This window comes from Leptonotus elevatus, chromosome 21 (assembly GCF_054856555.1).
Source record: "Leptonotus elevatus isolate MCC_2025b chromosome 21, RoL_Lele_1.0, whole genome shotgun sequence".
In the NCBI taxonomy this organism is placed as follows: Eukaryota; Metazoa; Chordata; class Actinopteri; order Syngnathiformes; family Syngnathidae; genus Leptonotus; species Leptonotus elevatus.
Genome location: NC_141259.1, coordinates 11,355,701 through 11,369,925, shown reverse-complemented (window position 1 = coordinate 11,369,925; position 14,225 = coordinate 11,355,701). Strand labels below are relative to the sequence as shown.

Below are 14,225 nucleotides of genomic sequence, written 5' to 3'. Positions count from 1 at the left end.
TTTGTAATACTGTACATGGAAATGTTATTGCTATACTTGATATTTTTTTTCGTGAGGGTGCCACATTTTTAATGGTGATAACTCACGTATGATTTTTTCCCACCCTTCTTGTAGTGATTGGGGTCTAATTAGCTACTGACCGCCTATAAGATCCACTGTAATTCAAGGCGATTTGTCATTTTCAACGAGCTCCTGCCAGCTTTAACGGCAAGGACGACCTTCGTTTCACATCGGAAATCAATGTGTCATTTCAAATATTCTTTATAAATTCCCCCGTTAAAGAAAATCATTGTCAATTACTTTTTTTTTTTTTATCTGAAGCCTTTGCCGACCTTGTGATTTATAGGAGACATATAGATAATTGACTTATTCTTAGTGCTTGTATACAAATATTGGGGTTTCTGCAGTGCTCAAATATGAAATTAAACAATCATATAAATCTATATTTGCCTATTTCTGAAAAGGTGTATGAGCCAGCCGAGCTGCACTTATGCCTGATTGATTGCAACATCAAGGATTTTGTTTCTAACATTATAATGCCCAAAATACCGTTTCCCAGCCCATGATCAGCTACTCAAGTGACAACTGCTAGTGCTACAAAATAAATAAATAAATGATGTGTATTTCCCTCGGTGCTCCACATGTGGCGCAGGTAACCCTTCGATCCCCTGGTGATGCAGGGAAAGAGAACCCATGTGGTGCTTTTATTTATCTCTTTGTTTTTTAACTTATCGTTGACTAAATGGCAGTTTATTTACGACGCCGGGACGTTAAAGGCGGTCTTATTGCGTCCTGGTGTCGTGCGTCATCGTAGATGCGCAAAAAGCTCAGTCGATGCTGAAAGGCGTGCTGCCTTCGCGAACACCTCGTAATAGACGCACGTGTTCTTCATAGAGGTGGCATCGAGCGAACAAAAATAAAATAAAAGTATAATAAAAACCCTGACCTGTTAGAGATCTAAGTTGACACCTTTCAACAAATGTTGAATGTGTACGATAAAGAGAAGCAACCTTCGCTGTGGTTTACCAGCTAATCTCCGACGGTTAGTGAACGCAACGGCAGCAGCACGTTTCCAGTGGGTCGGCAGTGGAGCAGCAGCAGCAGCAGTCTCGCGGTGCCATCGACTGCTGCTCGCCGTCAAAAAGAAAGAGTCAAAGCGGCTACAGGAGCTTCGTCAGGTCGGGCCAGCTTCCATCAACGAACCGGGTGAGTGGACGTTTAACGAGAACTGCTGTTGTGTGTGTGTATTCATGGCGTCTCTTTGCCACATTTGCCTAACTTAAATCATATATATTTTTTGTATATTTAGGGACGAGAAAGGCTAGCTTGAAACACTGCAAAAAATAACGGGGGAAGTTGAGCTTTAGCCAATGATACACTTTTAAAACTAAATGTTTTAACACAAAGCGGAATATTAAAACATGTGTTGAGTTACTTCAATGTGTTGACCTCCTAACAAGACTTGAATTACAATGTCACTATTTTTCGTGACGTTTCCATCTTTCACGTGATTGAATAAATTATAATCTAATGATCTGCCGTGGTGCCTTAATACACGATTAAAGTGTTCGTTTGGCTCCGTAAAACGTTTATAGATCTTAATTTGAATCTGATAAAGTCGTCGTAGTTTTCCACTCCAGCTGTAAACACTAACTAACCGCACGTGTGACATGTGTGAGGGGGTGTTGTGACGTCACGGCATCGTCCAGACACTTTTGCACTTTTGCTCACAACATACAAAATGAATTACATGATGTGTAGAGGGAAGGGGGGTGATTTGGAAAACGAATTCTATTTTCAGATAAAAAGTCGCAATTTTGTGGGAATTTGGGAAAAAAAAGAAGTTTAAAAAGTCGTCATAAAGTGTTCCCCCCCCCCTCTCCAAATGATAGTGAATAGAAAATGTTATTCAAAATTTTAAAAAATCGTTAAAATATCTTAGTTATTTTTTTTGTAGCATCATAGTACATTACATCAAACAAGTATTAAAAAATATATAATTAAAAAAAGCTTTACATTTTTGAAATGTTCTTATTACTTTGTTGTCTGTGTGGCCCAATGCCCCTGTTAGTTACATTGTTGCCGATATTGAGTAGTCTACCCAGTGGTGGACTTTTCTTCTGCTGCAAATGTACCCAGGGGGGGAATTCTCATCAGTAAAAATGCTTATCATCCAGCACAGTCCTACACAGTTGGCGCGAATCATTATGTTTGGATGAAAAAACAAACTCAACACTTAAAAAAATAAAAAATAAAAGTATCTATACTTATGATCATTTCTCTTTAAACTAATAACGCGTGCTTTGACATAAAAAAGGCTTTTGCTCACTAATATTGAATGCAATGCTGCGAGTCATTAAAGTGATAGATAAGATAAGATTGCCGCTAACAACCAGGCGTAGTTCACCAACCAGCAGCCATTTTGTCTCCGGACCTTTCAACCACCTCTCTTGATGGTCACGTGACCTTCACAATGAGGCCATTCTGCTTTTATCCTGCCTGCTTTCATGCTAGTTTTATACCATTTCTCAGCACAATCCCAGCAAATGACATGAACATGCCGCAAGCTCCACGCCATTGATTGACCCACATCTTTAGTCCCGGAGTCCGCTTGGGGCTATTGTTAGCTGATTATGACCGTTTTTAATCCTGGCAAAATATACATTTTTGTTTTTGTAAAGACTGACTTGTTCAGTATGAGTTTATTGGCATTATGATGGTGTTCTCTTGGGGGGCGGGGGGTGGGGGTCTATAAAGAGACCTCATAGGGTGTCGAAAGCGTCATTCACAAGTCAGCATGCTTATATATATATTTTTTTGCTTCATACACTTTGTTCTCTTACTTATTGGCTGCTGTTCAACACGCCGGTTAGCACATAACACACCTTACACTGGCACTGCCAAAATACCCCCCCCCCTCGCCCCCCCATGCTCATAGCGTAAACCGCAAAGGCCACTGATATAAATAGCCGGCAAAATGGGGCCTGACAAACGTCGCAGTGTAAACAGTCGGACCTTGTGTATCTCTTCACTATGGCGACGGCGTGTGTATTTTTTATTTTTTTTACTGTCATCGAAATGGATGTGGAGGAAGACGGCCGGGTTGTTGCGCTATTTCCGTAAGGTCAACAACGCATGAGTATCGTTTGACATGTTTGCTCAACAGATGTCTTGTTTACAGTTTGCCGGGGGGGGGGGGGGGGGGGACGCATCTTTCCTGCTCTTAATGTTGGGAGCAAAGAAAGATTAAAATGAGGCTTTTGGCCAAAATACTCAGCAGATCTGTTATGTTTTTTTTTTTTTTTTCCTGTCCTGCATGTTGACAGAAAACTGGCAACACGCTGCCCCCGAGTGCTTCCCACTCCCTCGAGTCCACGAGAAGAAGCTAGTTAGTTGTTACATCATACCTGATGCAGGCATTTAGCTGCTATAGTACATTTATATTAGATGTTAATACTTTCTAAAATGCTTGCTGGTGTTTTTGTATGTTGCGTAGGCATTTTTTTTCATAGTGACTCAACTCAATTGACATCTTTGTCCTTTTTTATATTATTGCGTAGTTTGACAAGCAAATCGTGTACATGTATTTTTGTCCGGTTTAACCCATTAAGGCCTGAACCATGAAATATGAGAGACAATTCAGATTCTTTGTAAGAGTATTTATTGGTTCTAAAATAAATAAATGGATAAATACATAAAATCAACTTTCACATCTAACTTTATTTGGTCATATTTGATATATCTGGTCACAATGCTTCAAAAATGTACATTTATAACTTTCAAGAATATAAAGACGTATCAAACATATTAGTATTTCCAAAACATTTCCCACTATTAACTCATTCACTGCCATTGACGGCTAGAAACGTCAAAAATGTATTTGAACTATTTCTATTAGTTTAATAACATTATTTTTCCCACTTTTGTTAACAAGAGTATGAAAACCTAGATTTTTTTTTATTGTACATTTAGAACAGATATGAAATTAGTGATTAATCGCGAGTTAACTAGTGAAGTCATGCGATTAATTACAATTAAAAACTTTAATCGCCCGACGCCCCAAATTTTTATTATTAATTATTTTTTTTATTTTTTTTTATGGCAGTGAATGAGTTAATAGGTATAAGTGTCTCTCCTTTCTCAATTTTGGGGCGATCTTGCAAGGTTGCTGAAAAAAGCCATCAGCTGGGTAATACTGCCCTCTAATGGATTATCCGGGCAATGCATGTGTTAGATCATATACGTCAGGGTTTTAAGAGAGGAAAAAATATTATACTCATGAAATAGAGGGCTCAAAATGTGTTGTATTTAATATGATATTGGCTTCATATGGTTATCTATGTGCAATTTAGTAAACAAAGTTACCATTAAATACAGTAACTTGTTTTAGTTTATGGCAGTTCACTTAGTTTGAACAAAAAAAAAAAAACAACCCAAGGATGTTATGATAACAAGAATGATCTAGATTCAGCAGACATGGGCCCTCCTAGTGTGTGTGTGTGTGTGTGTGTGTGTGTGTGTGTGTGTGAGACCTGTTCTGACTTGTCGTAAGCTCAACACGCTTCATTCTTGGTGACGTTCCGCCGACATGATATATTTTTGACAGCCTCAGGGCCACGCTCGCTTTTTGCTTTTCGCACTGTTTTGCGCCGTCCATTTTTATCAGTTTGAATGCTTATTGCTTCTCGTTTGGACACGGTTGACCCTCTTGTCTCTTCACACAGGAGCCTCTCACTGTCCAAGTGAGCCATGGTGGAGTACTACCAGGTACTGGGAGTGCACAAAAATGCAACGCAAGCCGACATAAAAAAAGCGTAAGTGTTTGCGCTCCTATAATGACAGCTCTCCGGAGAGGAAATACTTTCCTTGTTAGTCGACCACAACAGAGGAAGTTTCTTTCTTCTTCTGCTTATTGTGTGAAATTTTTCCTTGAAAATGGTTATTTACAGGGTTAAAGGTTGCGTTCCTACAGCAGCACAGTGTAACTCAAATGTGTCTGAATGTGTCGCAGTCTAGTGTTTCCCACCATTTATTGATTTAGTACATTTGCTTCTACGCTAAGATCTGTTATATTGTGCACGAGTAGTTCAACATGTTTTGCGATAATAAATTGCCACGATACCTCGTTGTCATGTCTCGATAATAAAAGCAGCACATGTGTTGAAAAGGTGAGGTTATATTCCATTTATGTAGCTCTGGCACCCTCTGGTGGTTGGTTAAATTTTAATTCGGAATGTTTTAGCCATTGTGATTATCACTCCCCTAAATGAGTCACACCAGCAAATATTTTTCAATATCTCCGTCAAAAAATACTTTTTGCCCGCTTCAGCCGAACACAGCATGGTGAACTACGTAGACCATGATACTTTGCGGCGCTGAGCCAATAGGAGCACTCGACAATGACGTGACATCACATGACATGGCCGAGCCTATTTTCTTTGTCTTTGTGTTTTTCTTTGCTGTTATGTGCAAATGTGCTTTTTCTTTATTTTTTCTTTCATTTTTTTATACATTATTGTGAACGTTTTTTTTTTTTTTTTTTATATATATCACCAGCCTCCCCACAATATCGTGATAATGATCATATCAGGAGGTTCATATCATATTTATCTTACCGTGAAAAAATATCGGTCTCTTGAACAATACTTTCTTGACAACACTTAACACTCTCCTGTGCTTCGCCTGTGCTTCAGTGCCATCTTGTGGCATCTTAAGGGCATTGCAAAAAACAACAAAAAGCACAAAAAGAATCCGCGATGTCCAAAACTGACTTTGTTGCTCAAGTTCGGGAAGTTGTTGGCTGTGGTGTAAAGACAATTGTTTGGCCATTTGTTGTTTTGCTAAGTATGTTTATCATGAGTGGACCACCCAAAAAGTCTTAAGAATCCATGTCTGAAAAACACGGAAGGTCTGCCATTTTGGTTTAAAGTGGCCTTTTTTTAGAGCTTAAAAATGACCATGTCCTATCGCTCCTTCCTTTCCTCGGCTTTAACGTGCATTTTGTTATTGTGTTGCAGGTACAGAAAATCGGCGCTAAAGTGGCATCCGGACAAGAACCCCGAAAACAAGGAGGAGGCCGAGAAGAAGTTCAAAGAACTGGCCGAGGCTTACGAGGTGCTCTCGGACGGTGAGAAGGACGGCGTTGAATCGAACGCCACAAAACATGCCTGATTGATGTTTCCCCTCAAACATTTTTGCGTCTGTCCCATCATTCCCACGTAGAAAGCAAGAGGAATATTTACGACAAATATGGTAAAGAGGGGCTGTCTGCAGGGGGAGGCGGTGGAGGAGGTAAGGAGATGAACACACCGTCATTGTTGATTTTTCGATCAATAAAATAGTACTGGTGCTCTAATATATATATATATATATATATTTTTTTTATGCATGCAAACACAAATGGATTTGTTTGTTTGAATCAGAACAGTCAAAATTTGAGGCGGGAAAAATCCTGCTCATTATTGCATTTCATTTATTTATTTATTTATTTATTTATTTATTGTCTCACAGGAGCCCACAACAATCACTTTGGCGGCTACGGCTTCACATTCCGAAACCCCGAGGACGTCTTCCGGGAATTCTTTGGCGGCAGAGATCCCTTTGCGGATTTTTTCAGTAAGTGTGCACCTTTGCGAACGTGGGGACTGCAAGTAGTGATGGGGAAAAAGGAAGCTTCATAATAAAGCGCTTGCTATTATTTTTTTGGTTCTCTTGGTTTTAAGATAAAGTGCAATAGAAATTGACTACATTTCCAATGCACCTTGAAAACAAAAATTGCCATCTAGAGTAATAATAAAATATCACAAGTGCTTCATGAAGCTTCATTTTTCCAACAACGGAGTTTGGGTTATCTGGGTAAATTTCAAGGTGGGGCAAATAGTAGCCCTGAACGATTTTGAAAAATAATCAAATTGTGATTTATTTATTTTTTCCTCAATATGTGATTAATTTTTCTGTTTTGGTCTTGCGCTGAAATAAAGGCAAATAAACCATGAAATAATATTCTGCCCTAGCAAATTGCAAAAAATATGATGACCATGAAAACACTTAAGCTTAAAAATAATCATGCTAGGACTTGGCCATTAATAGTTTGTATCCATTAATTTGACTTTATGGGTTTGGCATCCTTCCTAACTGAACTTTTACCCGGTGGAGTTTAGGACCTGGGAGACGGCACGCATGCTCCGAGGATGCTGCCAAACATTAAGTATCTCCCCTGATGGAGCACCATTTAATTTGCCCTTGGTGCCGTTGTTAAATCCCATTAAGAGGCAGAAATCATCCCTGGCCGCCGCGGGACAGCCGATGATGTCACAAGCCGCGCGTCCGACGTGCACGACGGACGGCAGCAGGAAGAGGAGGCCGGCTGGTGGCGAGCCCGCTCGCGTGGAAGGCATGCGGGCTGGACGGCCAGGCCAGCTCTAAATATGGAGCTGGGCCACGGGACGAATGCGGGCGTCGACATCATCTGGCTGGAATGCTGTCGAAAATAGCCACGTGGAAAAACACTGTCACATAAATGTTGACAACGTTTTTCAGTTCAGCTTTTACAAGTTTGTCGTATTCCTTGAAGGGCAACAAAGTTGTTTGCACATGTTCTGGAAGACTTGAGTTCAAAATGTGAAAGAAAGTCGGGCAGTTTGGTCTCATTTCTCCTTTGGCGCCCTCTAGAGGGAGCACACAGCTAATGCAGCTGTGAGATTTTCTCGAGTGACACGATCAGAAACTAGACTTTGAACACAAAAAAAGTAAAACTGTGCTTGCAATGTGACTTTGTGTTTTTGTTTTTTCAGCCAACGACCCACTCAACGACTTTAGCGGGCACACCCGCCACAGGGGGTCGACCCGAGCGGGAGGCGGCGGACTCTTCGATTTCGGGGGTTTCTCGTTCGACTCAGGTGCGTACGGGCGAGCCCTACGAATGTTTTGACGCCCCTTTTGGCAAACACCCCCGTCCCCTCTGTGAAGGTTTTAACGCATTCGGCGACATGGGCGGCAGCGGGTTCTCATCCTTCTCCTCGTCGTTTGGCGGCGGCGGCGGAGGAGGAGGAGGAGGAGGTGGAGGAGGAGGAGGAGGCGGAGGAGCGATGGGGAACTTCAAATCGGTGTCTACTTCTACAAAGTTCATCAACGGCAGAAAAATTACTACTAAGCGGTATGTATTGCACTGGCTGGATAGATTTATTATTATTTTTTTTTTTTAAAGGCTGAATTTGATTTGGAGGTCAAAGTGGCCAATTCCGACTTAACGCCGAATATTTAATATCAAGTATAAATTCTTAAATACCATACTCTCCTCCACATTACTTCACTAGCCACTGTTTGATTTTTTTTTTATGCTAGAGCATACAGAAGGCTTTGATACAGCTACTGACATGAAGAGGTCGCTTAAAGCAACGGTAGTTATTACAAAAATGGCCAGCAGGTGGCAGCAGAGTATAAGAGATCAGCCAGGGCCGACCGTGTTTTCAACCGGTTTGTGAATAATAATGAAACGTGCTAATGCTAATTGCGGCAACACGGAAACACATACATACAAACATACTTTTTTTTTCCTGATGAAAGAAGAGATTCTAATCTTTTTTTGGTAGGGTACATGTTTTATAGCAATAGGACAGAATATTCTGTGGACCTTGCAAAATCCAGTAAAACAAAGGGTTTTAGTGAAAACGGCTTGGAGTTAATAAACAATAAATAGTTTTAAAAAAAAGTTTAACTTTTATATTGCATTAAATTTATTTTTAACCACACACTGATAATTAAAAAAAAAGTAAAAAAAAAAAAAAAAAGTAGGCCTAACTTAGTTTTGGGGATGGAACAGATTAATTGCATTTACTTTTATTACCACAATCTGTGTGGCCCTTTAATTAATATTAAAAAATTAATAAATGAAATAATAATCAAAAGTTATTCTGGAAAATTCCAAAATATATTTTTTTAAAGTATCCAAGGGTCGGCTGAAATGTTTTATTACAAATGGAAAATAATCAAATGTGTTGACGGCCGTTACATGTCGAACAAGCAATGAATGGCGTGTGCTCGTGGACAGGACGGTGGCGAACGGGCAGGAGCGCGTGGAGGTGGAGGAGGACGGCCAGCTCAAGTCGCTAACGGTTAACGGTGAGGAGCAGCTGCTAAGACTGAATGACAAGTAAAAAATGCCCTTTGGCAGACAAACACCCAAAAAGCACCGCCTGTGTCTGCTGCAGCAGCCTCTCGGAGGAAGTAGCCTCTTCTTTTTTCTTTTATTTCGAGCTGCATATTTATTTCCATTTCCTTCAGAGTCGCATGTCAAGTGCTTTAACACATTTAAGTCAGGGTCGAGTAACCTGTGGTGGGGATTTCACTTGTAAAAACATATGAAATCGCACAGTCCCTGTTCAGGCGGGAAAAAAAAAAAAGCCCCACAAATGGTTCCTCAGTCCTTTCTTAAGTCTTCTAACTCCACCTTGCTAACCTGTTAGCCGACGTTATGTTTGAATAACATGTTACTTTTTTTTTTTTGTCATGAAAAAGCACAGCGCATGATGGGACTCTCGCCATTTTTGTACTAGGAACGCCATTGATTAACACCATGAGGAGAATGTTCAATAAAACTTGACTTGTGGTTGTGTTCGATGGTTGTTGCAAGTTGCACTGTGTGTTTTCTTACTCGTCACACTTTAACACATTGCCTGAAACCTGTTTGGCACCCAAAACGCCGTCGCCGAGGAGATTTGACTGACTCATTTGTTTGTTTCTCATGCTCCTCATCATGTTTGTGCGTGTGTAACCTAATAACTAATTTGTTCATCTCAGTACAGGCGACTCACCTTCACCGCTTAGACTGCCTGCGCTTTCTATCCCACCCAACAGCCACTTTATTAGGCACATGACATGAAGAAATTCTGCCTTTTATAAGGTACTTTTTTCATTTCCATCCTTTTATATAAATATATATATATATATAAAAAAAAAGGACATTATTTCAAAACGACTGTGCAGAAAACAAATCATTTAAGATTTGGTTACTGGTTTGGTCGGTAACGTAAGAAAATCGACACACACAAAATTTAAATATTTTTTTTTCCAAATCACTTTGACTAAAGAATCATTCAAATAACAAAATTCCCAAGGGCTGGTAAGTTAAACAAGATTTCTTAACGATTAATTTCTCATCAAAATAGTTGTTGATTAATTGTTGCACCTTAATACGGTTTTTAAGTAACGTTGTTGAAGTAAAACTACAAATGAAAACTACTTGCCCATAGCATTTCAATAACTGGCATACTAGTTAATACAAATAAATCTCGTAAATCCACCCATTGAACACACCAACTTAAGTACATATATTCAACGTTTTAAGTAACGTTAACATTTTTAGACGCTGAAAACGGTCAAAACCAAAAAATAGCTTACAACAGTTTTGAATGGGGTTTGCAGCGCGGCACTGACACCTTGTGGCGGTTTCTATGTATTGTTGGGTTTATTACCATACAATACAGTACTTTATCTGCTTGGTAAAGCATAGCCAAAACTGACTATTATTAACTTTTGTAAAAGGCACCTTCTTTTTTTTTTTTAATTACCACTCCAACAAAAACAAAAGTTGATTAAAAAAAAAAAGGTTCCTCCTCAAATGCAAATTTCCCCGAATGTTCCGCTGCAGGGTACCTTTTTCACAGGAGTTATAAACGGTGCACTTGTTTGGAAAACGCCCTCCAAAACATGTGGCATATTGACACAAGGAGCACCCAGTGATGACGATGACGGGTAGGTCAAGCTCGGCTCAGGTGTGTCACATACTGAGCATGCCTTCCGTACACGCATACAGGTTGGTACTCATGCAAGCGTCCGGCAATATTAGCCACGCATGCGCACGGCTGTTGCTAAGCGACACTGCAGCCCTGCGCCACGCCCATGTTGAGACCGCAAGACGAGTGATAGTCATGTGATCAACTACGTCACTGAAAAGTCAACCACATGAAATATGAATGGACTAGTGTTATATTCACACTCGTTGACAGGTTAGACACAATTTTACAGGTTTTGCAGTTATTGCTATTTAGGGTTAGTACTATTTTAAAACTTGCAGTTTTTATTTTTTTTTACTTCTCTCCATCCGTTATCTGAACCAGTTACACTAATTTACAGTTTAGTTTCACACTTATAAACGCTTTTTTTTTTTTTTTTTACTTTTTTTTAAATGATAGTTTACTAATATCTTCAGTTGTACACGTTGTATACAATTTTGTTATACTAGTTCAACGTTTGGAAAAGTTTCGTTTTGTTTTATATTTACACGCGACGTCCCAGAATTGTTACATTACATTTCCATTTTTCCCTCTTATCACATTTTAATCTTTGACTCAAAGTTGCTATCACATTTTTAACCATTATGTAAAAGTATGCATTCCTAGTGAGTATAAAACGTTCAGAAAGTTAAATTTATTGTAATTTGAGAAAAGAAGCAACGCACGGAACATTTATCAGAAACAGGAAGTAGGTTTTTGTTTCGTATAATTTGTCTTGCTATATCCCATGTGGCCACTTGGTGTCACTGTTTGTCCACAAATGAAGACAAGACTGTGACGTAACAGGTAGTTATTTGGCTTTTTCCTTTTTAAATCCAAAACGTGAATTTCCTTAAACGATTAGTTTGGACCAAAATACGCACCTGACTGTTTAGACCATCACAAAAATGTATGCGGTAGAATATTTGTTTTCATAAATGATGTAATATTGAATTCTTGAATAGTGGATTTTTTTTTTCCAGACACTCCATGTTGCGAAGTGTTTTAAATCGTTTCCATAGAGCCCAGTACTAGTCTATAATGACAACCCCTTTGAAGACAAAAGCGACAAATGAGAAGCACTCAGCCAGTGTTTTGCTTTTCAAACGTGATTGGCTGGACGGAGAAAAAAAAAAGAGAAAAAAAGGCAAAAAAGAAAAGAAAAGCAAAATGAAACAATTTGCTCCCACAGGTAAGAAATACAATATGACCAACAAAGAGCTGTCTCGGTTGTCGGAGAGCATCTGGCCTCGCCCCCCGCTTCCTTTCCCGCTTCCTTAATTACGCGACACAATGGACGAGATTGGCCTGTAATCTCGCGCTGTCATTCGTCTTCCCGGTGCTGCCACTAATTCAATATAAATGGAAATGACCTGCAGGGAACAATAAGCAAATTCCATTTTATTTACATGACTAATCACAGTCAAGTCAGCCACATGATATATGAATGGTAAAAGTAAAGTGTGCGTTGCTATCCATCTTTATCCAACTAGCTAGTTTGCAAGCTAGCTATAGCTGCATGGTGCTGGTGTTTTATGATCATCTCGGTTTTAATGGCTTTACTGCCATCTTGTGGCAGTGGCGTAGCAACATTCCCCAGGGGCCCCAAGTTAGAATGGATTGGCCATTTGTAGTATACATAGTACGTCATTTTTATTAAAATTGCACATCTGCATCTTCAAGAAAAATCATCATTTGTTGTGCTTCATTCAAGTGATTTGTTTTGTTTGAGTTTGTTTAACTTTGGTGAGCAAAAAAATTACTAATCGCATGATCGTTTAAAAAAACAAAAAAACAAAAAACAAAGCTTTGCTGTAAATTTTAACTTACTGGTGCTAAACCTCTTTAAAAAAAAAAAAACATTACTGGCCATCTTTTTAAGAATGCCTTACTATACATAGTCGTTTAAAAAAACGCTTTTACTATACATGGTGTTTTTTTAGTTTTTTTTAAAAGCCTAACCTATATACATGGTCGTAAAAAAAAAAGGCCTTACAATACATGGTAATTTTTTTAAAAAATGCCTTACTATACATAATCGTAAAATAACAAAAAAACTTACTATACATGGTCATTGTTAAAAAAAATTTTTTTTTAAGCCTAACCTATATACATGGTCGTTAAAAAAAAAAGGCTTATACATGGTTGTTAAAAAAAAGGCCTTACAATACATGGTCATCTTTTTTAAAATGCCTTACTATACATGGTTGTTAAAAAAAAAAAAGGCCTTACAATACATGGTCATCTTTTTTAAAATGCCTTACTATACATAATCGTAAAAAAAAAATACTTTTTTCATGGTCGTAAAAAAAAAGAAAAGACGCCTTACTATAAATAGTTGTTAAAAAAACGCCTTACATGGTCGTTTTTTTTTTTTTTACAAAGAAAATCTTTACTACTATTCATGATTATTTACAAAAAAGAAATAATCAGCCTTACTATACATGTTTTTTTTTTTTTTAAGAACACCTCCCCCACCCCTCCCAGACCCAGGGAATTTGAGACGGTCAATTGTCATTGCTGCACTGCTAATGTGAAGGATATGCGGTTTGAGTCAAATCTGTTGGCCCTGTGTGGGGGCCCCTGATGGCTAAGGGCCCCCAAGCAATTGCCTGCCTTGCCTAATGGCAAACTCCTCCTCGGGGCATCTATACATTATGTCCAGGTTTTTACTATTAAGTGGACATGGATAGATGAAATGTTCAGGCTGAAGAAGCAAATGACCACAAGATGACCAAAAGTTGTTGCTGTTGTTGTTGAGACAGACATCACAGCAGACGATGACGAGCATCGCCGCCGCAGACACAATCTCCTCCCGGTCGCGGGCTCGCACCACCAGCGCTTCCTGAGGAGCTCGGCCCAGAACCCAACTCTGGACGATGACGACGACGACGAGGAGGAGAAAGGAGAGTACGGCCTCAGCAGAGGTGACGGTTCACATGGCGGGAGGCGGTCGCTGCGCTTTGGTCGCTTGCTGCTTGATTGACGGGTGGAAACGCTGTCAGCAGTGGCGTGCAAAAGGGGCGGGGGCGAGGGGGCGGGGACCCCGGATGGGGGACAAATTCTGCTCAATGTAAAGGGTTATATGTTTTTTTTTTTATTATTATCTGAATTTATTTTATTAATTTTAATGCATTATCACTTTTATTAAATAATTATTTCATTAGTTAAGTAGGTTATTTCTCCCCCTTTTTTAAATTTATACAGTATGATATATTACTAATATGTTAAACAAATAAAACATTAATCCAATATATCATAACCATCCATGGACCTAAACTTTTTCAAATGTAGTTCTTCAACAAAAATTTACTTATTTTCAGAATCATATCAGAATTTGCCCAATAGAACATTTTGGACTATTTTGTAATTATAATGATATTTTATAATTATAAAATTGACAGTAATTACGTTTTATAACTGGAATAATGATATGAATTCAATTGAATGCCA

At 39.0% G+C, this 14,225-nt stretch overlaps 1 protein-coding gene across 1 annotated transcript in view; it reads left to right on the top strand.

The window, feature by feature from the left end:
* Window positions 1–851: 851 nt before the first annotated feature.
* The window catches only part of dnajb6b (DnaJ heat shock protein family (Hsp40) member B6b), a 13,805-nt gene continuing 431 nt past the window's right edge, over window positions 852–14,225 (top strand). The window contains exons 1-9 of the mRNA XM_086066543.1: window positions 852–1,206; window positions 4,725–4,814; window positions 6,018–6,127; window positions 6,223–6,291; window positions 6,511–6,615; window positions 7,794–7,898; window positions 7,969–8,155; window positions 9,050–9,120; window positions 13,538–13,699. Of these exons, the coding sequence (XP_085922669.1) occupies window positions 4,750–4,814; window positions 6,018–6,127; window positions 6,223–6,291; window positions 6,511–6,615; window positions 7,794–7,898; window positions 7,969–8,155; window positions 9,050–9,120; window positions 13,538–13,699 (874 nt within the window). The 5' untranslated portion in view covers window positions 852–1,206; window positions 4,725–4,749. The remainder of the gene's footprint in view (window positions 1,207–4,724; window positions 4,815–6,017; window positions 6,128–6,222; window positions 6,292–6,510; window positions 6,616–7,793; window positions 7,899–7,968; window positions 8,156–9,049; window positions 9,121–13,537; window positions 13,700–14,225) is intronic.